This window comes from Ornithorhynchus anatinus, chromosome 7, assembly GCF_004115215.2.
Source record: "Ornithorhynchus anatinus isolate Pmale09 chromosome 7, mOrnAna1.pri.v4, whole genome shotgun sequence".
NCBI classification, from domain to species: domain Eukaryota; kingdom Metazoa; phylum Chordata; class Mammalia; order Monotremata; family Ornithorhynchidae; genus Ornithorhynchus; species Ornithorhynchus anatinus.
In genome coordinates, this window is record NC_041734.1 from 48502262 (window position 1) to 48529967 (window position 27706).

General features: G+C 42.4%; 1 protein-coding gene across 1 annotated transcript in view; it reads right to left on the reverse strand.

Annotated features, from left to right (window-relative positions):
• Positions 1-27706, reverse strand: part of ATP13A4 (ATPase 13A4) — a 123355-nt gene that overhangs the window by 86824 nt on the left and 8825 nt on the right. Inside the window, exon 2 of the mRNA XM_029069396.2 lies at positions 9258-9431. Within this exon, the coding sequence (XP_028925229.1) occupies positions 9258-9431 (174 nt within the window). The remainder of the gene's footprint in view (positions 1-9257; positions 9432-27706) is intronic.

Here is a 27706-nt window from a genome sequence, read left to right on the forward strand (position 1 = left end):
GCGTGACATGGTAGCAGCATTTTGCTTCTGTTAGAAGCCCAGCGTCATCATTCCAGACACTGGCAGACAGTGGCCCAGTGAAAACTGGCCCACCGAAGTGAAAGGTAAGCCTCTGGGCATATTCCAGTTCTGAAGGGACATAGTCTTGACTAAATGAATGCCATTAAAGTGAAAGCCAAGGTGGCATGCTGAACTCATGCCTGACACAGTGACTATCTAATCAATAAATCGATCAATCAATGCAGCAAGGCCTAGTGGAGAGCGTATGGGCCTGCAAGTCAGAAGGACCTGGGTTCTAGTCCCAGCTCCTCTACCTGTCTGCTTTGTCACCTCAGGCAAGTCACTTTACTCTTCGCCCCTCTGTTACCTCATCTGTAAAATGGGGAGTAAGATTGTGAGCCCCTTGTGGGACAGGGACCTGGTCCAACCCGATTACTCCATCTACCCCAGCACTTGGTACAGTGCCTGCCACATAGTAAGCACTTAACAAATACCACAGTTAATATTATCATTATTTATTGGGCGCTAACTATGTGCAGAGTACCGTACTAAGTGCTTGGGAGCATACGATACAAGGGAATTAGCCGACACGTTCCCTGCCCGTAAAAGTGTCAGCAACTCCAAGATCATAATAATAATAATGGTACTTGTTAAGCGCTTAGTATGTGCCAAGCACTGTTCCAGATCTTGGGCCCACTCCAGGACTCCACTCCTGACCAGTCCTTTCCTACCTTCACTCTCTTTTCCCTCCCTGACTGCAATCTTCAACTGCTGACTTTCCTTCCCCACTGCTTTTAAGCATTTCCACGTATCCCCTGTCCAATTAAAACCCTCTCTGGACCCCATCACCCCATCTCCCTCCTACCATTCCTCTCCAAACTCCTTGAGCAAGTTGTCTACACCTGTTGCTTCCAATTGCTCTATTCCAACTCTCTCCTCAACCACCTGCAATCTGGCTTCGGCATTTCCGCTTCATGGAAACAGCCCTCTTCATGGTGGTGGTGGTAAAGAGTTATTGGATAATATCTGGAAATCCTCCTTGGTGCTGTATAAATTAGGAACCTCCTATTAGGTGCTGTTACAGCCAGATCAGGGTCAGGGTTTATTGGATAACATCTAGAAAGCCTCCTTTCATTCTGTATACATTTGGGACCTCCTCCTAGGTACCCGCCTAGCCAGGTCAGGGGTCCGGAACTAACAGCAGATCTTCAGGCTCAGGGAGTGTTGCACTGACCAGTTGCACATTTTAGAAAAAAGAGCAAGGCTAATGTGATGGCCTCTAGGCCCACCCCACTGCTTGGATTACTGAGTCAGCTCAGCACAACCAGGTTGACAGGCCCACTTTGGAATAGTGTCAGAGAAAGCCCAAGGGCTTTAACTGGTGGGCAGTTACTAGCCAAATCCACTGTCCACTGCTCCCTTCTAATCCTGCTTGGCCTTCCATCGGCCTTCAAAAATGTGGACCGCTGCCGTCTCCTAGAAACACTAACCTTGGTTTTAGTGACATTGTCCTCTTCGGGTTTTCCTCCTATCTCTCTGACAGCTTATTCTCAGTCTCTTTTGCAGGCTCTCCCTCGTCCTTCCACTTTTGAACTGTGGGGGTTTCTTAAAATTCAGTTCTGGGTCCCTTTCTGTTCTCCATTGGACTCCCTTGGAGAATTCATTTGCTCCCACAGCTTCAGCTACCATCTCTACACAGACAATTCTCAAGTTTATCACTCCAGCCCTGACCTCTCCCCTTCTCAACAGTCTCTCATTTCCTCTGTCTTTCGGGACAGTTCTCTTGGATGGTCCTCTGACACCTCACTAACCATGTGCAAAACAGAACTCCACATCTTCCCACTCAAACCCCATCCTCCCCGTGACTTTCCTATCACTATAGACAGCATTGTCATCCTTTCCGTCTGACAGGTCTGTAACCTTGGCATTATACTAACTCCTGTCTCTCATTCAACCCACACATTCAATCTGTCATGAAATCCTGTCGATTCTACCATCACAATTTCACTAGAATCTGGCCTTTCTTTTTTTTCCTATGGTATTTGTTAGACACGATGTACCAGACATTGTATTAAGCTCTGGTATAGATACAAACCAATCAGGTTAGACAAAGTCCATGTCCCACATGGCTCACAGTCCTAATGACCACTTTAGAAATGAGGTAACAAGGGGACAGATAAGTAAAATGACTTACCCAGGGACATAAAACAGACAAGTGGTGGAGCTGAGATTAGAACCCCAGTCCTTCTGACTTCCAGGCCCATGCTCTATCCACTAGGCCACGCTGCTTTCCTCTCCAACCAGACTGCTACCCTGCTGATCCAAGCACTCATCATTTTCCACCTTGACTACTTCATCAGCTTCCATGATGACTGTCTACATCCTCTCTCACTCCATACCTCACTCTTCTGCCTGGATCATTTTTCTAAAAAAGCATTCTGTCCATATCTTCCCACTCCTCAAGATCTTCTAATGGTTGTCCATCCATTTCCTCATTAAATAGTAACTCCTTATCATCAGCTATAAGGCACTCCATCAGCTCCCTCCTACCTTACTGATGTCCTACAACAGCCCAATCCATACACTTGGCTCTTCTTACACCAACTACCTCTCTGTACCTCAGTCTCGTTTATCCTGCCACTGACTCCTTGTCTGCATCCTCCTTCTGGCCTGGAACCCCCTCTCCCTTCATATCCGCCACTCTCCCCACCTTCAAAATCCTCCTAAAATCACATCTTCTCCAAGAAGCCTTCCCCTGGTGAAACCCACATTTCCCCTACCTGTTCTGTCCTCTGCGTTACCTATGCATTCGTCTGAATACCCATTAAGCACTTTAATACTCACCCCAGCCTCACAGAATTTACGTGCATATCCTTATACTCCACCATTTTCCCTACCTTTAATCTGTTTTATCGTCTGTCTCCTCTTGTAACTGTTAGCTTCTCGTAGGCAGGATTGTATATACACTCTGCTATATTATACTCACCCAAGCATTTGGTACAGTGCTCTCACACAGTTGTCAATAAATGTCATTTATTGATTTACTGAGTTGTCCTTAGTTTTGTCTTCAGAATGCCTGGGTGGTGAGAGCCAACTTGGGGACACACGGAAGGTCTGATCCTCCAATAGACTGTAAATTCTTTGTGGGAAGGGAACGTGCCTGTTTATTGTTATATTGTAACAATAATAATAATGTAAATAATGATGGTATTTGTTAAGCACTTACTTTGTGCCAGGCACTGTACTATGCATACAGTAGAGAAGCAGCGTGGCTCAGTGGAAAGAGCACGGGCTTGGGAGTCAGAGGTCATGGGTTCTAATCCCGGCTCTGCCGCTAGTCAGCTGTGTGTCCTTGGGCAAGTCACTTAACTTCTCTGTGCCTCCGTTACCTCATCTTCAAATAGGGATGAAAACTGTAAGCCTCTCGTGGGACAACCTGATCACCTTGCATCCCGCAGTGCTTAGAACAGTGCTTTGCACATAGTATGCGCTTAACAAATACCACAATTTAATTTTATTTTACTGAGCAAATCATGTGGAACACAGTCCCTGTCCCACAAGGGGCTCATTGTCTCAATCCCCATTTTACAGGTGAGGTAACTGAGGCCCAGAGAAGTGAAGTGACTTGCCCAAGGTCACACAGCAGACAAGTGGCAGAGCCGGGATTAGAACCCATGATTTTCTGACTCCCAGGCTCATGCTCTGTCCACTACACCATGCTGCTTAGAAAAGTGGTCTGCACACAGTAAGTGCTCAGTAAATATGATGGAATAAAGGAATGAATGGTGGTCTAGAAACAAAGTAGAACCAGTGGGCGTGGAACCTGTCGACCAAGGTGATCCTGGACCGCCTCCCACCTCTCTGATCTTCCACATTTCATGACATAGCTGCCCTCCAGTTAAAGCCCTTGGACTTTCTCTGAAACTAGTCCAGAATGGGCCTTTCAACGTGGTTCTGCTGAGCTGACACAGTATTCCAAGCCCTGGGATGGACCTCAAGGGCATCACATTAGCTTTGCTCTTTTTACTAAGATGTGCAGCTAGTCAGTGCAACACTCCCTGAGTCTGAAGATCTGCCGTTAGTTCTGGACCCCTGACCTGACTATCACAGTACCTCACAGGGGGTTCCTAATTTATACAGAATGAAAGGAGGCTTTTTAGATGTTATCCAAAAACCCCCTAACCCCAATCTGGCTGTAACAATACCTAATAAGAGGTTCCTAATTAATTCAGAACCAAGGAGGCTTTCCAGATATTATCCAATAAGTCCTCACCAAGTTCATTTGAGGTCTGCAGGTGAAGAACTGAAGAAATGGTAAGAATTATTAATTATTATTACTAATAATTATGATTACTATTATTATTATTACTAATAATTATCATTATTGTATTGGTTAAGCACTTACTATGTGCCAGGCACTGTACTAAGTGCTGGGGTGGGTATGAGCAAATTGGGTTGGATACAGTACCTGTCCCACATGAGACTCACAGTCTCATTCCCCATTTGACAGATGAGGGAACTAAGACCCAGAGAAGTGAAGTGACTCGCCCAGGGTCACACAGAAGACAAGTGGCAGAACCAGAATTTGAACCCATGACCTTCTGACTCCCGGTCCAGTGCTCTATCCACTACACTACACCACTACATCCAAAGCAAGCAGCGGAGGAATGGTTTTTAGGAGTCGGGGACAGAAGCATCTAGTTCTTATTGTACATAAAGCACTAAGTGTTTTTTGCTGGACCACCTCCAAGGAGTATAATGATGGGGAATATTACTTTTTCCATGTCATCTTCCCGATTTTACTCACCTTGAATATATACCTATCTAGGGTTTGTAAGTCCATCCTCTAAACTGTAAGCTCTCTGTAGGCAGGGAACGTGTCTACCAATTGTTTTGTTCTACTCTCCCTAGAGTTTAGTACAACAGCGAGGCTCAGTGGAAAGAACCTGGGCTTCGGAGTCAGAGGTTATGGGTTCGACTCCCAGCTTTGCCACTTGGCAGCTGTGTGACTGTGGGCAAGTCACTTCACTTCTCTGTGCCTCGATTACCTCATCTGTAAAATGGGGATTAACTGTGAGCCTCACATGGGACAACCTGATTACCCTGTATCAGAACAGTGCTCTGCATATAGTAAGCATTTAACAAATGCCAACATTATTATTAGAGTGTTCTGCACACAGTAAGAGCTTAATAAATAGAACTGATTGATTGATCAAGTTCTAATCTACTGAACTCATGCAGTAAGGATGGTGACCGCATAAGAGAGGAAGCGGACTAAGAAGGTAGTCAGCCTTAAGGAGCTGCAGCAATGAACAGCAAGGGTCCATAGAGTCATTATTCTCTTCCTCCTTCTTGGACAATGTGCAGGTAGAGGATACTACCCAAGAGAACATTCACGTAATTGTCTTGTGGGGAGGTGGAGGATGCACTTTCTACCTTTTTCTGGTGGCTATGTAGGGAACCACTGCACTTAAGTTGCACCACTATCATGGCCCCAGTTCCGAGAATACTTGCTATGAATTCATTTTTTTATAGTATTTATTAAGCCCCTTACTCTGCACCACGCGCTGTACTAAGCACTGGGGTAGATACAAAATTACCAGATTGGACACCGTTTGTGTTCCTCATGGAGCTCAGAGTCTAAATCTCCATTTTACACATGAGGTAATTGAGGCACAGAGAGTCGAGTGACTTTCCCGAGTTCACACAGCAAGGTGGCTATTGATTAGAACCCAGATCTTTCTCATACTCAGGCCCAAACTCTAGCCACCAGGTCGTGCTGCTTCCATTAATAACCTATCTTGGGACTTTAATCTGATCTAGAGGGTTGCTATAGTTTTACTTGAGCATGAATTAACTGAGGCCTTTCAGAGTTTCCCCAATAATTCGTAATGGGGAGAACAGATTTTTTCCTCTTTAAGATATCACATTCCCCTGATATGATGAAAATACTAGATCAATCAATGATTGATATTCACTGAGCATTTAATGTACGCAGAACACAATACAAAGTAATTGGGTTCTCCCAACAGAGTTGGTAGACACATTTGCTGCCCACAATGAGCTTGCAGTCTAGAGGATGAGCTTACAGTCTGGGTCAGCAAATAATTAATAATACAATCATACCGTAGCACTGATAATAATAATAACAATAATGATCATATATATCCTAAAAAAGTCAAATGAAGTACAGTCCAACGTATCCAGACCTAAAGAAATCAATGTATACCAACTGAGCAACAGAATACTTGATATTCTGTTTCTCCTATTCTCTTCTGCTTGTATTTGTTGAAGATAGATGCTGATACTCTCTTGATTTACTGATTTGGTGAGGAATAGTATGAGAAAGTATAGCATTGGTCGATATAAATGGGATTAATGCATATTTTGAAAACAAATCAGAACATGTGCAAGGATATGCTAAATACTACTTTGCCCTCACATAAATCTGCCTTCATGCTGAAACTTGTGAAATAATTACAGTTTAAATTAAGCAAGAAAGGACAAGCCTAATCCTATTTACTGACTGTAGGTGCTATAATTGAGGAGAGATACAAATGGTATTATGGGTGCTGGGAGAAGCAGACTCCCCTTTCATCTTTGAAGGACAATAAACAGATGGGTCACAGGTTTTTTCACCTTTCCAAGCAAAGGACCCACAAATTTAGCATAATGTGAACCCTAGGTGGGACAGGGTTGGTGTCCAATCTACTGATATTGTATCTACTCCTGAATTTATTTTGGTGCTTGGAGCATAGAGAAGCAGTGTGGTCTATGATGGATAGAGCATAGGCCTGGGAGTCAGAAGGACCTGGGTTCTAATCTCTGCTCCTCCACTTGTCTGCTGCATGACCTTGGGCAAGTCATTTTACTTCTCTGTGCCTCAGTTATCTCATCTGTAAAATGGGGATTGAGATTGTGAGCCCCATATGGAGCAGGGACCTTGTCCAACCTGATTTTGTAGTATCTACCCCAGTGCTTAGAACAGTGCCTGACACATAGTAAATGCTTAAAAATACAACAATTTTCTATACCATCAGCACTACACTTGAACAAACTGCCAAGCTCAAAGGACCATCTGTCCAGGGTCCTGGAGTCAGGAGAAGGAAGATTAAAGAGGATCTGGGGGCCCAAATTATCTCAATCAATCAATTAATCAAACCGTGGTATATATTGAGTGCTTACTATGTGCAGAGCACTGTCCTAAGTGCTTGGACATTACAGTAGCTTTGGTGTATATATATATGTGCTCTCTGCCTTCAAGGACCTTCTGAGGAGATCCCGATTTAAAACTAGATGTATTGAATCGTACTCTCCTAAGTGGTTAGCCCAGTATTCTGCACAAAATAAAGGCTCAGAAAATCCATTGATTGGTTGACAGTAAGCACCTTCTTTCAGGATGCAGGTTTGGAGTTTAAGTCCATTTGAGGAAGCTTCATTTTCCCTGGTGGTGAAAGGCCTAATACCTGAATACCAGGAGGCAAATGTAGTTTTTCAAAAACTATGGAATCATTAACAAACTTTCCTCACCTCCAAGGGATGCTAGTGGTAAAACTAAACATCACAAAGGGAAAACTGGGGATAAAGTCTCGTGATTTTTGAGAGTGTTGAATTTGTTTTTGTTTAGAAATTTCTCTGTGATGCTTGCAGACTTCTGAAAGAAGATCCATACTATAAAGCAAATAAATCTTACTGACTTTCACCTATGATTACTGCTGAATTTGAACACTGGGGATGGCCACTTACTGGGGAGTCCTTCATTCACAAAGCTATGAATATTTAATCTTAGACAGGGCTTTATGTAATAATAATAATAATAATGGTGGTATTTGTTAAGCGCTTACTATGTGCAGAGCACTGTTATAAGCGCTGGGGTAGATACAGGGTAATCAGGTTGTCCCACGTGAGGCTCACAGTCTTCATCCCCATTTTACAGATGAGGTCACTGAGGCCCAGAGAAGGTAAATGACTTGCCCACAGTCACACAGCTGACGTGGTAGAGTTGGGATTCGAACCCATGACCTCTGGCTCCCAAGCCCGGGCTCTTTCCACTGAGCCATGCTGCTTCTCTTCTTTATATGGTGAGTGTGGGTATGGCTAGCCAACCAAGACAAGATGAAAATCCTGGTGATCCCTGGATAGTGGAAATCTGGGGCTGAGGGGTTGGAGGTGTGGGAGGCATGGAGTTGGCTCCTTTCCTCTTCCCTCAATCAATCAATTATTCAGGGGTATTTACTCAGTGCCTATTGGGTGCAGAGCACTTATATTAAGTGCTTAAGAGAGTACAAGCAGTGTGGCTCAGTGGAAAGAGCCCGGGCTTGGGAGTCAGAGGTCATGGGTTTGAATCCCAGCTCTGCCACTTGGCAGCTGTGTGACTGTGGGCAAGTCACTTAACTTCTCTGTGCCTCAGTTACCTCATCTGTAAAATAGGGATTAACCATGAGCCTCACGTGGGACAACCTGATTCCCCTGTATCTACCCCAGCACTTAGAACAGTGCTCTGCACATAGTAAGCGCTTAACAAACACCAACATTACTATTACAACATAACAGGGTAGGTAGACACTGTCCCTGCCCAGAGAAAATGTGCTCACTTAATACTGTGGGCTCCCTTCCTTCCCCTGTGCTTTTTCACATCCCGAGAACTCAATGTGCACAATAGATACCTGATTAATTGAAAATGGGAAGTGTGGGAGATGAATGATAAGAATAAGAAAGTTGGGAGTTGATGTGGGACGGACTAGGCAAGGTCAGTTGATGCCCTGACAGGGGCTCCAGTGAGGCTGAGACTCCGTTGAGTGCATTCTTCCCATTGGCTGAAACGGCTTCCTATCTAACATTTGCTTTACTCGGTAGCATTCCGCAATCGATCCCCAAACACAAAGAGATGTATTGCGGGTTAGATCATGTACATTATTTATGAGAGTCATACAAATACAGCTTGTGCATTTTTAATCTGGTGTCACCAGGAGTGTGCTGTGTCTGCGAAATATTTCTCTAAATATTCCATTAGCTGACTCTCACTATGTTCAAGATCAGTACGTATAGATGGACAGTAGTGAATAAAGACATGGAATTGCCCTTTATACATTTACATCTAAGGAGAGAACCTTGAGAGAGCTCCATCTAAGACATTTTCCTTAAATTATGCTTAAAGCAACTGGTACTTGCCATTTGGATTTTGAAAAGGAACAACCCCAACTCTTAAATGTCTGTACATAATGAACAGGAATAAGTACAGCCCTGAGTGCACTTACCGTGGTCCTAAGTAATATGACATCTGCTTCTTGCAAGGTACATGGAATACAGTTGGCCCAAACGTTCCAGGCCGGTCTCCAATAAAACAAAAGTGGCAAGATCCCACAGGAAAGTATGCATCCAGCAATGCACAGGGCTTTCCGGAATCTTTGAGTTTGGTAACCAAATATCTCCTGAAGAGCAACGAAAAGACACCAAAATTATTCTTCAATTTTCAAAATCCGATATTTGACAAGTAAAATATCACTGTCTAATGACTAACTCTGCCTTGGTGGATTATTTTTATGATAATTGTTAAGCGCCATGTATCAGCAACTCTACTAAGCACTGGGCTAGATAAAAGGTAATCAGGTTGATATAGTCCATATCCCACATGGGACTCCCAATCTTAATCCCCAGTTTACAGATGAGGCAATTGAAGCACAGAGAAGTTGAGTAAGTTGCCCAAGGTCTCACAGCAGACAAGTGGTGGAGTCAGGATACAAGTCCCTCCGATTCTCCGGCCCAAGCTCCATCCACTAGGCCACGCTGCTTTTTCTGCTTTACGCTGAATAGGCTAGCATGAAAATCATCAAACTTAAAAACATCGGTTGGTCAAAGACCACCACCTCTAATTACTGAACCCTCAAAAATCACTCGAGTTAATTGTTGAACCTTTCCCTAACGCGACTCCCTTTGGACCTCGTCTCCACCTTCTCTCCCGTATAGAATGGCTTTAATAGTCCTATGTAGGTTTACAGCCTTTTCTCTTTCTACTACTCAGGAAGATAATCAAATTTATCATGCTTAATCCTAGCTTTAAACCTAATCATAACCCTAATTGAACATTTTGCTATTATGGAAGAATCAACTTTGGGTTTTGATGATGATTTTATAATTTTGGTAACTATATTTGCATCATTCAGAATGACAATAGCAGGGGGCATACAAGGGGCAGTGCCAGACCTGGACATCTGGAAGACATTCTGCAATCCCCTTTCCTCCTCAACATCAGGGACTACCCTGCTCTCTCCTCTGCAGTGACGTGAGGATGAAGCGGCAGCTTTCATTCTACGCTCTTGGAATATCTAGGTTGGTTGCTGCGGCTTTTGGGACTGTTGGATTCCAAACATCCCTCCCTGGGCAGTGAGGAGGATGAAACAACTCCTTTAGTTAATCAGTCAATCAATTGTATTTACCGAGTGCCTACCGTCTGCGTAGAACAGTACTACGCGTATTGGAGTAAAGTAGAACTAGTAGACATTCATTCGATAGTATTTTATGAGCACTTATTGTGCGCAGAGCTCTGTACTAAGCTCTTGGCAGGGTACAGTATAACAACAGACACACATTCCCTGCCCACAGTGAGCTTACAGTCTCTATCGCAGAGAAGCAGCGTGGCTCAGTGGAAAGAGCCTGGGCTGGGGAGTCAGAGGTCATGGGTTTGAATCCCGGCTCTGCCACTTGGCAGCTGTGTGACTGTGGGCAAGTCACTTCACTTCTCTGTGCCTCAGTTACCTCATCTGTAAAATGGGGATTAACTGTGAGCCTCACGTGGGACAACCTGATCACCTTGTACCTACCCCAGCGCTTAGAACAGTGCTCTGCACATAGTAAGCGCTTAACAAATACCAACGTTACCGCCCATACAGGCGGACGCAGCCAGACAACAAGAGAGTAAACTAACACCCAGCAAAACACACAGCTGTGTGTCTGTGTGGGTATCTGTGTGTTTATCCACTCTGTCTTAGAAGCACAAACACACAGATACACGCAAGCACATAAGTTGTCCCTCTTCTTCTACCTCAGTCTCCCCACTGGTCACCCACTGCCCCTCCCCAGGCTCCTTCCATCAATGCCGGGAGGCCTGTACATGATCCCTGCTCTCAAGGTTCACAGTGGGAGACACGGACATTAAAATAAATTACCGATAGGAGATTGAAAATAGAGTATAAGGATATGTCCTTGAAAGCTACGGGGATTTGTGTGCACTTAAGTGCTTATGTGACTCAAAAGTGCAGAAATGGTCACTGGGAGGATAAAAGAGTAATAGAAATTAATCAGGAAACCTTTAACTATAGTGTTGTATAGCTCCTATGGTATTTATTCTTGTCCTTTCCCTTAGTATGCTTATCTTTCAATTAATTCTCTATCGTTTCACCTTTACTTATGAGTCAAAACCCAAACCTGTCCATCCTTAATCTTAGATCATGACCCCCTCAAGAGCCAGAGATCGTGTCTACCTCTTCTCCCACAACCTACTGTTTCCCATCACTAAGTACAGTGCTTTGTACACAGTAGATGCGTGATGCAGAGGACCTTGGTTCTAATCCCAGCTGTGTGACCTTGAATCAGTCATTGAATTTCTCTGTGCCTCAGTTCCTTCATCTGCAAAATGGGAATCTAGTACCTGTTCTCCCTCCTTAGACTGGGAGTCCCGTGTGGGATCTGATTATCTTATATCTACTCCAGGTCTTGGTACGACACGACACATAGTAAGCATTCAACAAATACCACAATTATTATCATAATTATTAATAATACTAAATACTATTCCTACTACTTGTCAGACAGCAATTGATATATATGAAAGGAATGAATAGTTCATTCTGCAATTATATCTGTTCCCAAGTTCATTAGCTTCCTAGTCTAGTACAAAGAAAACTTTCATTCACAAACGTCTGGGGATTGTTCATTCCATTTCCCAGCAATGTATATGAGGCCCGAAGAGGCTCGAGGACCAGGTCACCCAATCACTTTCATCGGAACATTAGAGTACATTAATTAATGAAATCTAACTTAAATTTTATCTTTCATTTATTAGCATTTAATAGAGGGCAGTTATAATGCCAATATTTCTATCAGTGTTCAAGTCCTCCTTTTTTGATGTGAGCTTAGGAATGCATGATGTTAATTCCACTGACCTTTCTCACCTTGTGAGAATAAAGCATAATAGCCTCATGATCCTCAAATGGAAGCTGCTACTTATATAATGATAACAGTCTCACTATAATTAGCAGTAGGTTCACCAAGAATAAATGGATTCCTTTGGTGTTGTTAAAGTGCGATGTTCCAATACTGAAACTGTACCTATATGTTCTATCAAACGTCCATGGGGTGTAGCTAGGATAATACCACCATCAGCCCCAGCACAATTCTTTCTAAAGACTACTCCATTGTGGAAGATGATACAAAGAGCTATAAGAAAGTTTCATTTAGCAAGAAGTGGTCGATCCAGGATGTTTAAACATGTTATTTATTGATGGTGCCTAGAATTTCAGGTGGTATTCTGATTTAAGAAGTCATTGTCTTTCTCTGTTACCACAGAGGCTTGTGATTAAAACTGGTGGGGGGTAAGAAGGTGGGGCAGGAATCCCAGCTCTGCCACTTGTCAGCTGTGTGACTGTGGGCAAGTCACTTAACTTCTCTGTACCTCAGTTCCCTCATCTGTAAAATGGGGATTAAGACTGTGAACCCCACGTGGGACAACCTGATTCCCCTGTGTTTACCCCAGCGCTTAGAACAGTGCTCTGCACATAGTAAGGGCTTAACAAATACCAACATTATTAAATCTATTTTTGACAGGTGGGGAGGAGGGGCAGGAGTGGAATTCCTGGCTACAGTGTTAGTTGCTCTTAAAGGAACCTGACCAGTATCTTGGCCTGGGAGTCTCAAGGTCATGGGTTCTAATCCTAGCTCCCCCACTTGTCGGCTGTGTGACCTTCTGCAAGTCACTTCACTTCTCTGTGAGCCTATGAGGGATAGGGTCTCTGCCCAACCTCATTTGCTTGTGTTCACCCCAGTGCTTAGTACAGTGCCTGGCACATAATAAGCGCTTAACAAATACCATAATTATTCATTATTATTATTATATGGTCTTTAACCAACTCAAAAAAACATCATTTTAATCTGAGGTAGTCTGCAGGCCTGTTTCTTACTTTTATTTCTGTTGCATTAAGTTTTCAAAGATAACATTAATAATAATAATAATTGTAGTATTTCACTTACTGCGTGCCAGGCCCTGTATTAAGTGCTGTGGTGGATACAAGTAAATCAGGTCGGACACAGTCCCTGTCCCACATAGGGATCACAGAGAAGTGAAGTGACTTACCCAAGGCCACATAGCAGACAAGTGGCAAAAGTGGGATTAGAATGTGGCTTAGTGGAAAGAGCCCGGGCTTGGGAGTCAGAGGTCATGGGTTCGAATTCCAGTTCTGCCACTTGTCAACTGTGTGACTGTGGGCAAGTCACTTAACTTCTCTGTGCCTCAGTTACCTCATCTGTAAAATAGGGATAAAGACTGTGAGCCTCACGTGGGACAACCTGATTACCCTGTAAATCTACCCCAGCGCTTAGAACAGTGCTCTGTACATAGTAAGCACTTAACAAATACCAACATAATTATTATCCCATGATCTTCTGACTCCCAGGTTCATGTTCCTACTGAGAGCTCACCTCCTCCAAGTGGCCTTCCCAGACTGAGCTTCCCCCTTTCCCTCTGCTCCCTCTGCTGCCTCTCTGCCCCCCGCCTTCACCTCCCCTCAGCTAAGCCCCCTTTCCCCCCTTTCCCTCTATTCCTCCCCCCCCCTTCCCCTCCCCTCAGCACTGTGCTCATCTGCTCATTTGTATATATTTTTATTACCCTGTTTATTTTGCTAATGAGATGTACATCCCCTTGATTCTATTTATTGCTGTTGTTTTTGTCTGTCTGTCTCCCCCGATTAGACTATAAGCCCATCAATGGGCAGGGATTGTCTCTATCTGTTGCCTAATTGTACATTCCAAGCTCTTAGTACAGTGCTCTGCACATAGTAAGTGCTCAATAAATACTATTGAATGAATGAATGAATGTTTTATCCCCTATGCCAAGCATATAATCAGACTACCTACAGCATGCTTTCTCCTTGTCTAGAAGTTATGTATTTCCCCAGTGATCAATCAATCGATCAATCAATCAATCAATCAGTGGTATTTATTGAGTGCTTATTATATGCAGTGCTTGGGAGAGTACAAAACAACAGATAATAAGTATTGGCAATATTGGGAAACAGGGTGGCCTAGAAGATAAATCCAGGAGCCAGAGGACCTGGATTCTACTTCTGTCTCTGTCACTTGCCTGCTGTGTGACCTGGGGCAAATCACTTAACTCTCTGTGCCTCAGTTTCCTCAACTGCAAAGTGGGGATTCAATACTTGTTCTCCCTCCTGCTTAGACTGTGAGCTCCATGTGGGTCAGGGACTGTATCTGCCCTGATTACCTTATAACTACCCACTGCTTAGAACAGTGCTTGACACATAGTAAGTACTTAATAAATACCATAAAAATATATTACAGCAATCTTAAAAATTGTGAGATTTCACCCGCCCCAATATCCCTGTGCTCCAATAGTTTCCTTAACCTTATCCTTCTCTACTTTTGCCAAAATTATTTTAAGGCAGAATTACTGAAAATTTCCCAAGAGAGAGCTGAAAGTTTTAATCTATTTTGAGTTCTGACAAATTCCTTCTCTTTTTTGTCTATTTTGGCTTGAGTTTCTTAGATGATTTTTGAGCATATGGTCAATCTTTGTAAATGTTATATTTGTTTTATGGTATTTGTTAAGCTCTAGCTATATGTCGGGCACTGTTCTAAACGTGGGGGTAGACACACATTAATCAAACTAAATATAATCCCTGTAGCGGAGTGGGGATTAGAACCCGGATCCTCTGGCTCCCAGGCCTGTGCTTTTTCCACTAGGCATCACTGATTCCTTGAGTTATTCTGAGTTGGCCTGTTTCAAGGTCATCAACATAGTGTTAAAGGCAAAGATTTAATATGGAATGTAATGGAATCTCCGTCGAGAACAACAGATGAGCTTTGCCTGTGGTAACTGAGAACCTGGATGAAGGAATGGATTAGAATGTTTTTGGCACAATCCCACTTCCATTCCTTCTTCCCTGCTAGTAAATCCAATCAGCAAGTGGGAGAGCAGGTGCATCGTATTGTGAACCAGCTTTCTTACAAGCAAGATTTATTTAAGGATAAATTGCCATACACCATAATTCAGTAGGCAGCAATTCTTGGATGCTGCAATGAGTAAAATACACATTGTATCCCGTGGAACCAAGCAGTGATCAAGGTTAGAATTGAGTTCTCACATTGAGTAGATTAAAATGAGATTCAGTGGTAGTTCAGTAACATTAGCCCTCTTCACATGTTAAGTAAAAGGATTTTAATTTTCCTTCCCCCAAGCCAAAGACTACCCAACGCAAGAAGGAACAGTGCATGAATGTAATTAAATGCAATGAATAACTAAAATACAGAAGATATAACTATGATTTATCCAGCTTAATTAATAAGGAAGAAGTTTTAGCCTCATTTCCTGTGGAAAGAATATAAAAGACTTGTAAAGTATCAGATTTTTTGCCCTCTTGAACTCCTTTCTCATCATAAATCCTGATTGTTCAGGCTAATTTCAGTCAAATTTGAAGAACAAAGGGAATCAAAAGCCCAATAAGTCACCTATCAGAAGTCTACTTAAACACTTTCTAGAATCTAAAATTTCTTTCACCTAAAATAACATACATCACTCCCTTTCTACAGAAGAAACAATGAATCATAAAACGCAAGCACAATTCTGCTTATTTCATTAGGTTCAATTCTTTAAATAAAAAATATAAAAATTGAAACTATAGTTTCACTGAACTACCTTTAAAGTTTAGATTTATGAAGCAATTTTGTAAACATTTGTTGATTGCTACTTTCTCTCCTTCCTAGGCTGGGTTTCCCATTAGATGTACTGAACTGACATTATATAATTAATATAGATGTAACTTTCCACTTATGGTATTTAATCATCATTTAAAATGAATTTTTTTTTTCCAAGCAATGTTCACTGTTCACCCATTAGCCTTAAAAAGATGTATCTCTAACCACACTCCACACAACCACACCTGAAATTCTTGAATTTTCCTTTCCAACTCTGCAAAAAACTCAGTCATCAAAATAGATTCTCTTTTCATTCATTCATTCTTTCATTCACTCGTATTTATTGAGGGCTCACTGTGTATAGAGCACTGTACTAAGCACTTGGGAGAGTACAGTATAATAATAAACTGACACATTCCCTGCCCACAACAATCTCACAGTCTAGAGGGGAAGACAGACACCACTATAAATAAATACATTACAGATATGTACATAAATGCTGTGAGACTTAGAGGGGGGATGAATCCCTCCTCACCTCTGCCAAACTAACTCTATTTCCCTCTTCAAGGCCCTGCTGAGAGCTCACCTCCTCCAAGAGGCCTTCCCAAACTGAGCTTCCCCTTTTCCCTCTGCTCGCTCTGCTCCCCCTCTGCCCCTCTCTTCACCTCCCTCAGCTAAGCCCCCTTTCCCCCTTTTCCCTCTGCTTCTCCCCCTCTTCCTTCCCCTCCCCTCAGCACTGCGCTCATTTGTAAAAATTTTTATTACCCTATTTATTTTGTTCATGAGGTGTACATCCCCTTGATTCTATTTATCGTGATGATGTTGTCTTGTTTTTGTCCATCTGTCTCCTCCGATTAGACTGTAAGCTCATCACTGGGCAGCGATTGTCTCTGTCTGTTGCCAAATTCTACATTCCAAGTGCTTAATACAGTGCTCTGCACATAGTAAGCGCTCAATAAATACTATTGAATTAATGAATGAATAAAGGGAGCAAGTCTTAGTGTTGCAGAGGTGAGTGGGGGAAGAGGAAAAGGGAGCTTAGTCAGGGAAGGCCTCCTGAAGGAGATGTGCCTTCAGTAAGGCTTTGAATGGGGGGAGAGTAATTGTCTGTCAGGCTTGAGGAGGGAGGACGTTTCATACTAGAAGCAGGATGTGGGTGAGGGGTCGGTGACGAAATAGATGAGATGGAGGTACAGTGAAAAGGTTAGCATCAGAGGAGCAAAGTGTGCGGGCTGGGTTGTAGTAGGAGAGTAGAGTGGTGAGGTAGGAGAGGACAAGGTGATTGAGTGTGTTAAAGACAATGGTTAGGAGTTTTTGTTTGACGCCGAAGTGGATGGGCCACCACTGGAGTCTCTTGAGGAGTAGGGAAACGTGTCCTGAACGTTTCTGTAGAAAAACGATCCGGGAAGCAGAGCAGAGTATGGCCCACAGTGGGGAGATAGAAGAGTCTCTCTTTTGCCAACTTAGTTTGTTGAAAGTGATTCCAGGTTGACTGGGGATAGCTTTGGTGAGATTATGTCACCTGGGTTGACTCCTCCGCATAGATTTATACACAGACTGCTCATTATGATCTTCATTACACAATCACCTTTGCATTTCTGCCAACAGGCCTATCTATGTTGCGGTGTTTCCCATTACAGGGAGCACACTGTAGACAGCAGAGAATCCCAGGGTTGAATGCTCTGTTGGAATTTATATATAGGGACCCCTACTCTGTGGGAAATGGAGGCCATCACTTCTGAGGGATTGGCATTGTGGAAGCAAAGCCATTATCTCTCCTTTTTTATAGTATTTGCTAAGCACTTACTAGGTGCCAGGCCCCCTACTAAGCACTGGGAGAGGTACGACCTAATCAGGTTCCACATAGAGCTCAGTCATAATCCCCATTTACAGGGTGAGGTAAATGAGGCACAGAGAAGCTAAATAACTTGCCCAAGGTCATAAAGCAGTCAAGTGGCAGAACCGGAATTAGAACCCAGGTCTTTCTGACTCCCATGCCCATGCTGCTCCTTTCCACAGCTTTTGGATTAAGGTGGAACATGGAGTCAAGTGTGCCTGAAAATAGAGCCCAGATGGTGGAATCACCTTGGCCGAGGCTTCAGAGCGGAGGCAGATGTCCTCACGTACCTCTGTAGAGGCTCAGACCCTGGCCTACAGTTGGCACAGCTGCAGAGGATGACCTACCCACTCCCCTCTCTCATCTTTATCTCTCTCTTTTATCCTCCTCCTCCTATTTTTCTTCCTCTTTTTCACCTTTGGTCTTTTACCTTTCCATCCCTCAACCTCTCCCCATTCTCTCTCTTCCACTCTGTCCACCCTTCCTGCATTTCCTTTCTCCCCCTGCTACGTAGGCAGTACACTCCCAAGGATATCCAGATAGAAAAATTGTAAGGTCACTGGGGGCAGAGAACTTATCTACCACCTCGGTTATATATATATGTATTCTCCCAAGCATTTAGTACAGTGCTCTGCACACAGTAACTGCTCAATAAATAAGATTCTACTTCTTTTAGAAGTAGAAAACTGAATCAAGATCATTAGTTTGTTCTCTGGGAGACTGACAGACAAAATGTGTTGCCAATGAGGCAACGAAGAGATCTACAGTAGTGGATCTGTGGTATTTTCAACTTTTTACATGACTGGGATGATTGGGAGAATGGCACTAAAATAAGAAACTTGTAGCTTCTTCATCAGTTGTATCATCGTCACTTGGAAGTCATATTCAGTTCTGAATGGCACAACAAGATCTGACAGTGAGGTCAGTTCAAAAGGATTGAGGCAATGTTGAACCACAACACAGCTGGGCTGAGTGCGACATGTGAAGAGAATGAATTATAGCAGAATGCTATGTGGTAAGATTAAATGGGGGAGGGAGAGTAGGAAAAATACTCAAAAGATGTAGTAAAGCGTAGTCTCAAACAATAGGGGATTATGATTGCATTAAAATACTTTTGTTCTATAGTATAGGTTGACCTGTTTTGCATCACCACCCTCTAGAATCCTCCAATTTCCTTATCCACTGCCTTTTGCTTTGTTGTGTAAACCTGTACAATTTTCTCAGTTGTGACATTTAATGACCCAAATTAGAGTTATTTCTCTTGGATAATTGAGATCATCATTCTGTCCGTAGTACTGAATCCTCTTCACAAGGAATTTAATGTTTCCAGTTCTGATCCTCTTGCCCCTGCTTCATCAAGGAATAATTGACTGTTGTGGACCCACCAGACTACTCACTCTTTGGATCCTCTCGTTTCACAGATTGTAGTCTAGTGAAAAGAGCCGGGGGGTGGGAGTCAAGAGACCGGTGTTCAAATCCTGGCTTTGCCATTTGCCTTCTGCATGACCTTGAGCAAGTCACCTAACTTCTCTGCTTCAATTTCCTCATCGGTGAAAAAGGGGATTCAATACCTGTTCTCCATCCTTCTTCGACTATGAGCTCCATGTGGGACAGGGACCTTGTCTGACCCGATTAACTTGTATCTACCCCAACACTTAGAAGAGAGCTTGACACACAGTAAGTGCTTAGCTAATGCCATAATTAATTAATTATTCACAGCTCTGCCAGTAGTCACTGTGTGACCTTGGACAAGTCATTCATCATCATCCTTAAAATGAAGATAATACCTCTCTCTCCCTACTTCAAGAGATATTGTGTGGATAAAATGAGAAAGAGTCAGTTCTGCTATAAAATGTATTTTTACTGTGTATTTTATGTAGACTCTCATGGTAAAACTGGAGGATGTTCTAACTGTGCATCTCTCTGCATACTCTATGACATGGTGTTGGTCCAGATGCAGTGAATATTGTCATAATATCATATTTTATGATATCATAATTTATGATATATAAAATAATATCATATTATATAATGCATGGTTATATGATGTTATATATAATATTATAAAAATATATTGTATAATATTATATTCTTCACTTATTTATTGCCCTGATAACAACATCACTATATTATATATAATATGCATATTATATATCATAGTATCATATTATATAATTGTTCTTGTCTGTCTGTCTCCCCCGATTAGACTGTAAGCCCGTCAAAGGGCAGGGACTGTTTCTATCTGTTACCGATTTGTTCATTCCAAGCGCTTAATACAGTGCTCTGCACATAGTAAGCGCTCAATAAATACTATTGAATGAATGAATGAATAAACTGGCTGTAATTGAGGTGAAAGTGTCAAGGGAAATTAAAAGAGTAGTGTTACCACAACGTATTATTATATGCCAATGAAGCTTTAAACCTAAGAGTTTCTTTAACACACATGTCTACAAACACCTCTGATGATAGAGTTCATGAATGTGGATTGCTATATTATTAGAGAATACTAGAGAAGCAGCGTGGTTCAGTGGAAAGAGCCCGGGCTTGGGAGTCAGAGGTCATAGGTTTAAATCCCAGCTCTGCCACTTGTCAGCTGTGTGACTGTGGGCAAGTCACTTAACTTCTCTGTGCCTCAGTTCCCTCATCTGGAAAATGGGGATTAAGACTGTGAGCCTCACGTGGGACAACCTGATTACCCTTTATCTACCCCAGTACTTAGAACAGTGCTCTGCACATAGTAAGCACTTAACAAATACCAACATTATTATTATTATATTGTGTGCAAGTGGGCAGGGAATGTGTCTGTTTTATTTATTGTTACATTATACTCTTCCAAGCGCCCAATGCAGTGCTCTGCACACGATAAGCTCTCAAGATATACGATGGAATGAATGAATGATACCTCCACTCTTTATCCGTTTCATCTGGTGCTACCCCAGATGAATGCTGTAGTCCACTCCTGTTTTAATGTTTAAGAGAATCACCAGCACAAGGTAGATAGAGCACAGCTGTATAGAATTCTCTACACAGTACACTCTGCACAAAATAAGTGCTAAATACATACAACTGACTGAATGATTCACTGACTTCTAAATGTTTGAGAGAGTGCAATACAGTGGAGTTGGTAGACACATTCTTTGCCTAAAAGGAGTTTACAGACTAGTGTGGAAGACAAACCTTAGAACACATTACAAATATGTATGTAAGTGCTGTGGGGCTGAGGAAAGAGTGAATAACCAGTGCTTAAAGGTGCAGAGGTGACACAGAAGGGAAGAGAGAGTAGGGTAAATGAGGGACTTATCGGGGGATGAGGGCCTCTTGGTGGAGATGTCTTTTTAGTGGAGAGAGCGGACAAATGTATGAAGGGAGAGGGAGTTCCAGGCCAGGAGGAAGATATAGGCGAGGGATCAGTGGCAAGATGGATGAGACTGAGGGACAATGAGAAGTTGGTGGTTTGGGAGTAAAATGTGTTGGCAGGGTAACAGTAGGAAATCAGTAAGGTAGCAGAGAAGCGACGTGGCCTAGTGGATAGAATATGGGTCTGGGAGTCAGCAGGACATGAGTTCTAATCCTGGTTCTGCCACTTGTCTGTTGTGTGACCTTGGGCAAGTCAATTTTAACTTCTCTGTGCCTCAGTTACCTCATCTGTAAAACAGGGATTAAGACTGTGAGTCCCAGGTGGGACATGGACTATATCCAACTTGATTACCTTGGATCTATCCAAGCACTTAGAACAGTCCCCGGCACATAGTAAGTGCTTAACAAATGCCATTTTAAAAAAGCAAGGTAGAAGGGAAAGATCTGATTGAGTGCCTAAGAGTCTATGAGGAGTTTTCGTATGATGTGGAGTTGAATGGGCAATGACTGGAGGTTCTTGAAATCCGGGTTTTTGCATCATTATTTTGTGGAAAGATTACAAGCCCTTCCAGGGTAAGTGCCTGGCTTTTTCTGTTATTCGTTCCCAAACTTTCAGAATAGTGCCCTGCAGACAGTATATGTTCAAGAAATACTGATGGTGTGACAATGTCAATATTGGTTTACTAGTCAACTCCCTCTCTGAGGATTAGTTTGTGAAATGACTGCAAGTAGATTACATTTGGTTTAGAATTGAGTCTTTCCTTGGCAGCAATATAAATCTAGTGAATCCTCTGAGCTATTTACTTAGCTGGAGGTAATTCAAAAGTTTCTTGAGGTTTTTTTTTTCCATGGGAAATAGCCCAATGTTAAAAATATGAATATGTTGTAAACAAAAGTCATATTCTGATACTGTGGAACTTACACTTAGTTTCAGTTCCTAAAGGCAAGGACACACACGCTGTAGCTAAAATCAACAATGAATCTAAACTTGATATATTTGACCACTGAAATTGAACTTCTAGAAATGTTATACTGTGAAACTTCACAGTATCCCTAGTGGTGGGTGGGATTTTGTAGGAGAAAAAGAAAATGACCATACCCCCATATTAAATTTGATATATTTATAAAATCAAAATTTCCTCGAATATGTTCTTGGATTCAAGAGACCAGAAATCAGGAGACTCTGCCATTTCTTCTCTAATAATAATAATGTTGGTATTTGTTAAGTGCTTACTATGTGCCGAGCACTATTCTAAGCACTGGGGTAGATACAGGGTAATAAGGTTTTCCCAAATGAAGCTCACAGTCTTAATCCCCATTTTACAAATGAGGTAACTGAGGCACTGAGAAGTTAAGTGACTTGCCCAAAGTCACACAGACCCGGGACAGACCCGGGATTAGAACCCATGACCTCTGACTCCTAAACTCGTGCTCTTTCCACTGAGCGACACTGCTTCTCTACTTTACCGTTTACACACACACACACACACACACACACTCTCGCACCATATATATATATATATATATATATACATATATATGTGAATATATATGTATATATATTGGAGAAGCAGCGTGGCTCAGTGGAAAGAGCACGGGCTTTGGAGTCAGGGCTCATGAGTTCGAATCCCAGCTCTGCCACTTGTCGGCTGTGTGACTGTGGGCAAGTCACTTAACTTCTCCGTGCCTCAGTTCCCTCATCTGTAAAATGGGGATTAAGACTGTGAGCCCCACGTGGGACAACCTGATTCCCCTATGTCTACCCCAGCGCTTAGAACAGTGCTTGGCACATAGTAAGCGCTTAACAAATACCAACATTATTATTATTAATATATATATGTAATATATATATATTCTTATGGTCATATAGACTATATTATATATATGTGTATATTATCTCCCATCTCTATCCTACTTCAATTAATCATTCAGTGGCATTTATCAAGATCTTCTGTGTGTGCAGAGCACTGTATTGAATATTTGAGTAACGGGTACATAGATACAATCTAATTCAAATTTCCACTGTAAATATGTGCTCATATTTATGCATGTGAAGTACTTCACACATACCACATACACACAAACACACACCTACACACAAGTCCTGTTTCCAAAGATGACATCACTGATAATATCAAAGTGTGCCTAAAATGGCCAATGAGTGACGAAAACCCACTGCCATATTGGTTTCTCATAGGATAGATCCTTCCTGCGTTAATAAATTTGTTTCACGCAGGGTCCGTCTTGTTTACGAGTATGTCTCTTGGTATTCCTGTCTCTCCTAAGTCTCTGCTCTAAGTGGAGCAACCCCTTCGATGCATGTTACCCGGCAGGTTGACCTGTCCCTTTCATTGCTCTCCCGGCCGTCCATAATATATTGCATATTTTGAGTCTGTCCTTCACGTTGATTTATACAATTTACCTCCCCTCCTGGCTAGCCTGGTCCCCCTTTCACCAGCTGCTGAGCTATCCTATTGTCATCCGTTCTTCTCACATGTCCCTCCTAGTAGTGTTTTGTCGTCTTGAGCAATGCTTTAATGTCGGTGAGCTCTCCGGGTTCCAGAATGGTACAGTCAGAAATCTTGTCCTGCCTTTTGATGTGGATGATGATTCGTTGGTGAGCTTCTCCTATAAGGTAGATGTGTTTTTTGAAGTAGGTCCAGGTCTCTCAGTCAATTAGGAGGCTAGGCTCCACCACAGAGGTATAGACTTTCAAAGCTCTTAGTATAATGCTCTGCACACAGTAAGCACTTAATAAATGCGATTGAATGAATGAAGTTCGATGCCTTTGGAAGTCAGTCTAAAGTCATGCTTCCCTTTTTAATCCCGTTTTTTGTTTCCCTATCTGTGTAGCCTTAGTGGAAAGGCAGGGCATTAGGAGTCAGGAGGCCTGGATTCTAATATCAGCTCAATCGCTTGCATGCTGTGTGGCCTTGGGTAAGTCACTGAACTCCTCTGTGCCTCATTTTCCTCATCTATAAAATGAAGATGTAATACCTGTTCTCTCTCCCTCTTTGGCTGTGAGCCCCATGTAAGTCAGGGGCTAGATTTGATCTGATTTTATTGTATCTATCCCAGCACTTAACACAATGCTTGGAATACAGTAAGATCTTAACAAATACAGCAATTATAATTAGTATTATCCATGCATCGTTATTAAAATCCCTTGACCTACCTTTGGCTCAGCTTCTCTGTCTCCTTAATGAAAAATTTCCTACAGGTTTCTTGGAAAAAGCAATTCAGAATCTGCCACAGAGAAGTAGCATGGCCTAGTGGAAAACACATAGGTCTGGGAGTCAGAGGACCTGGGTTCTAATCCCAACTGGGCCATGTAACTGCTATGTGACCTTGTTTAAGTCACTTCAGTTCTTATGCTCCAGTTTCCTTAACTGTAAATTGGGATTTAGTACCTGCTGTCCCTCCTACTTAGACTATGAGCCCCATGTGGGACAGAGACTGTATCTTACCTGATTAACTTGTATCTACCCCAGCGCTTAGAACAATACTTGGGCAGGAGCATGGCCTAGTGGATAGAGCAAAGACCTGGGAGTCAAAAGGACCTGGGTTCTAATCCTGGCTCTGTCACTTGGATAAGTCACTTAGTTTCTTGGTGCTGCCGTTACCTTATGTGTAAAATGAGGACTAAGACTTTGAGTCCATGTGGGCCAGGGACTGTGTCCAACCTGATTAGCTGGCATCTATCCCAGCACTCAGAACAGTGCTTGATACAGTAGTGCTTAACAAATACCATCATCATTTTTATTATTATTACTTGACATATAGTAAGTACTCAACAAATACCATAAAAATGTGGTTTTTGCCTTGCTTAGAAGTCCAAGAAACTTAAAATGCATTAGTTTGGAAATGCAGATGGGTTTGCTTTAAATTTTTTACACAGAAAAAATGTGATATGTGTGATTTATGTGATCTGTGTCGTGGAGGGACAGTGCCTCCCAAGCTGCCTCCTGGTGTACTTTCCCCACTAGTGCTCAGTCGCTCAGGATCGTCCGTTGCCCACTAGACTCAGCACACACCTGTGCTAGCCCATCCTACCTCCAGAAGAGAAAGACAAAAGGCCATTCTTACTAGACATTTTAGGACAAAGGGCAAAATAGGGGTAGGAGGCAGAGGCAAAACTAGCTGAACTAGCTGCCTGTGGCTACAGAGGCCTGCCAACATTCCTCCTCTGAGCAGGTGCAAATTTTCTCAGCCTAGTTAGCGGTCTGCAGGCATCGAGGTGTGTTACATCTTATCACAAGTCAGGGCATTATCTTCTTGGTATGCAGAGAAGCGAAGATGTGATAGGGCAGAAACCCCACCCTATTAAGCCAGTTCTACTTCAGAAATGCCACTCAGTTTGTCTTCTTTGCACCCGCCAATCAAAGTTTGGCCTTCTGGTCATGGGAATATTCAGAGGTGCAAGTCAGAGTGAAAAAAGAAGTGAGGAGCGGAAGTAGGGATGAGTGGTAGTGGTAGAAATGTGGGGCAGGCACTTTCTGGGCAGAGAGAGGAAACAAAGGCAACAGCCATCATCTGGCTGTTCATAGAGGTCAAATTTCGCTCTGAAAATAAGCAGTGAGAGGCTGCAAGCCACGTTAGTTTGCAACTACAGAATCTGGGAAGGGCTAAGAAAGTTTATGTGAGAAAGGGGGAAATAGATGTGGTGGGAGGACGTGATAAGGAGAAGACATTATGAGGACCGGAGAATTCAGCTGCCAGAAATGTTCCTCTAGAGGAGGGTAGGAAGATTTAGAAGCATCGAGGCTCCTCAGAATTGGAGGAAAGAACGTCTCCCTCCTCTCTGTGTGGCTTCACTCCCCTCATTCAGTCTCTCACTTTGAAACTCCACTCTCTTTTCATCTGTTTCTTCTCCTCCTCCTGAATCACCATCAACAGTAGCATGTATTAAGGCTTATAATATATGAAACGCTATACGAAGCACGGAAGAGAAGCCTCGGGCCATGGCCCACAGGGAGCGCACAATCTAAAGATGGGGAAATCATCTTCTCTTTGCCCTCCCCTCTTCACCCCCAGCCTGAATATACTTAGCCAAAGTCTCCGACCTCCTGAAGTCCTTCCCTCCTAGAAGGACTTAGCTCTATCACTGTCCTGCAGTATAGCTTTGGGTAAGTCACTTAGCCTCTGGTTGCTTCAGTTTCCTCTTCTGTATAAACAGGAATAAGAACACTTGTCTCCCCTTACTTCATAAGAGATAAGTAATAATAATAATTATGGTATTTGTTAGGTGCTTACTATGTGCAGAGCACTGTTCTAAGCACTGGGGTAGATACAGGGTAGTCAGATTGACCCACGTGGGGCTCACATTTTTTCATCCCCATTTTTACAGATGAGGTAACTGAGGCACAGAGAAGTTAAGTTACTTGCCCAAGGTCACACAGTTGACAAGTGGCGGAGTTGGGAGTAGAACCCTCGACCTCTGACGCCCACGCCCGGGCTCTTTCCACTTAGCCACGCTGCTTCTCTAAGCCACGCTGCATGAGAGTGCCTTGAAGAATAAAAACACTATCCATAATCAAGGTCTTATCAATAGTACCAAATGCTCCCTTTTCATCAGATAAGTCCCAACGGGCTCATATTTTCTTGTCCTAAGAAGACTTTAATGCTATTTGTAAATATAAGCCTTGGAACGCCATTTTGGAACCTGGGACCTTTACATGTTCCTCCCAAGTTCTGTCTACATTTCTAATATGGATCTATCTTTAGGTCTTTGAGAAGTTTCTGTGCATTTGGAAAACCCACCTCTTTCATTTATGGTCATCTTCTTCAGCCCCTTACACCTAAGACACCACAGAAAGGCCTATATGGCTCATTTTTATCGCAATTTTGAGCACGATGTACTGATCACAAATCCTGATTTTTTTTTTTAAAGGACAGAAATGTCTATAATGGAAAAGATTCCTAAAAATAAATATCCAACATTTTAGTCTCTTAGTACCTAGGATCAATGGATGTCAATGGAAATGGCATGCAGGAAAAGACATGATTTCAATGAAACTTGTTCTTGATCTTTTATTGAAGAGATTCTGGTGGAAGCATATAAGAACAATGAGAAACATTAGAACTCAAAATTCCACACGTTTCATTTGAATTTAGGTGAAAATTTCCTGTTCAGTTTTCTCTTCTGGCCTTACCTTATTTTTATACAACTCACTGCCTATCCAAGGAGAATCATATCTCTTTATGAAGATACTAATTAACATATATAATAAAATAACTAAACCCTCTCTAAATAGATGAATGAATAAAATCCTTTTTACTCTATAATCCTCTCAATTGTTGTTCTGTTCAAAAATTAATTTACGAGAGATTCAATTAATTTGATGTTGACAGAATTCAAAGCTATTAAAACATTTCTTTCCCCATTTGAGACCTTGTAGGTCCTTTTTCATTTGAGAAAGATTTCTTTTTTAAGTTGAAACTCTATTGAAAATAGGTGTCTATTGTAGAATAAATAATTCAGTTGTATCTGCAGGGGATGGTAGCTAGTGCCATAATAATGAGTATTCTGACTTTTATTTCTCTCTCCTAAGATACAGATGGCAAGTGAAGCAGCACAGGGAGTTTTTG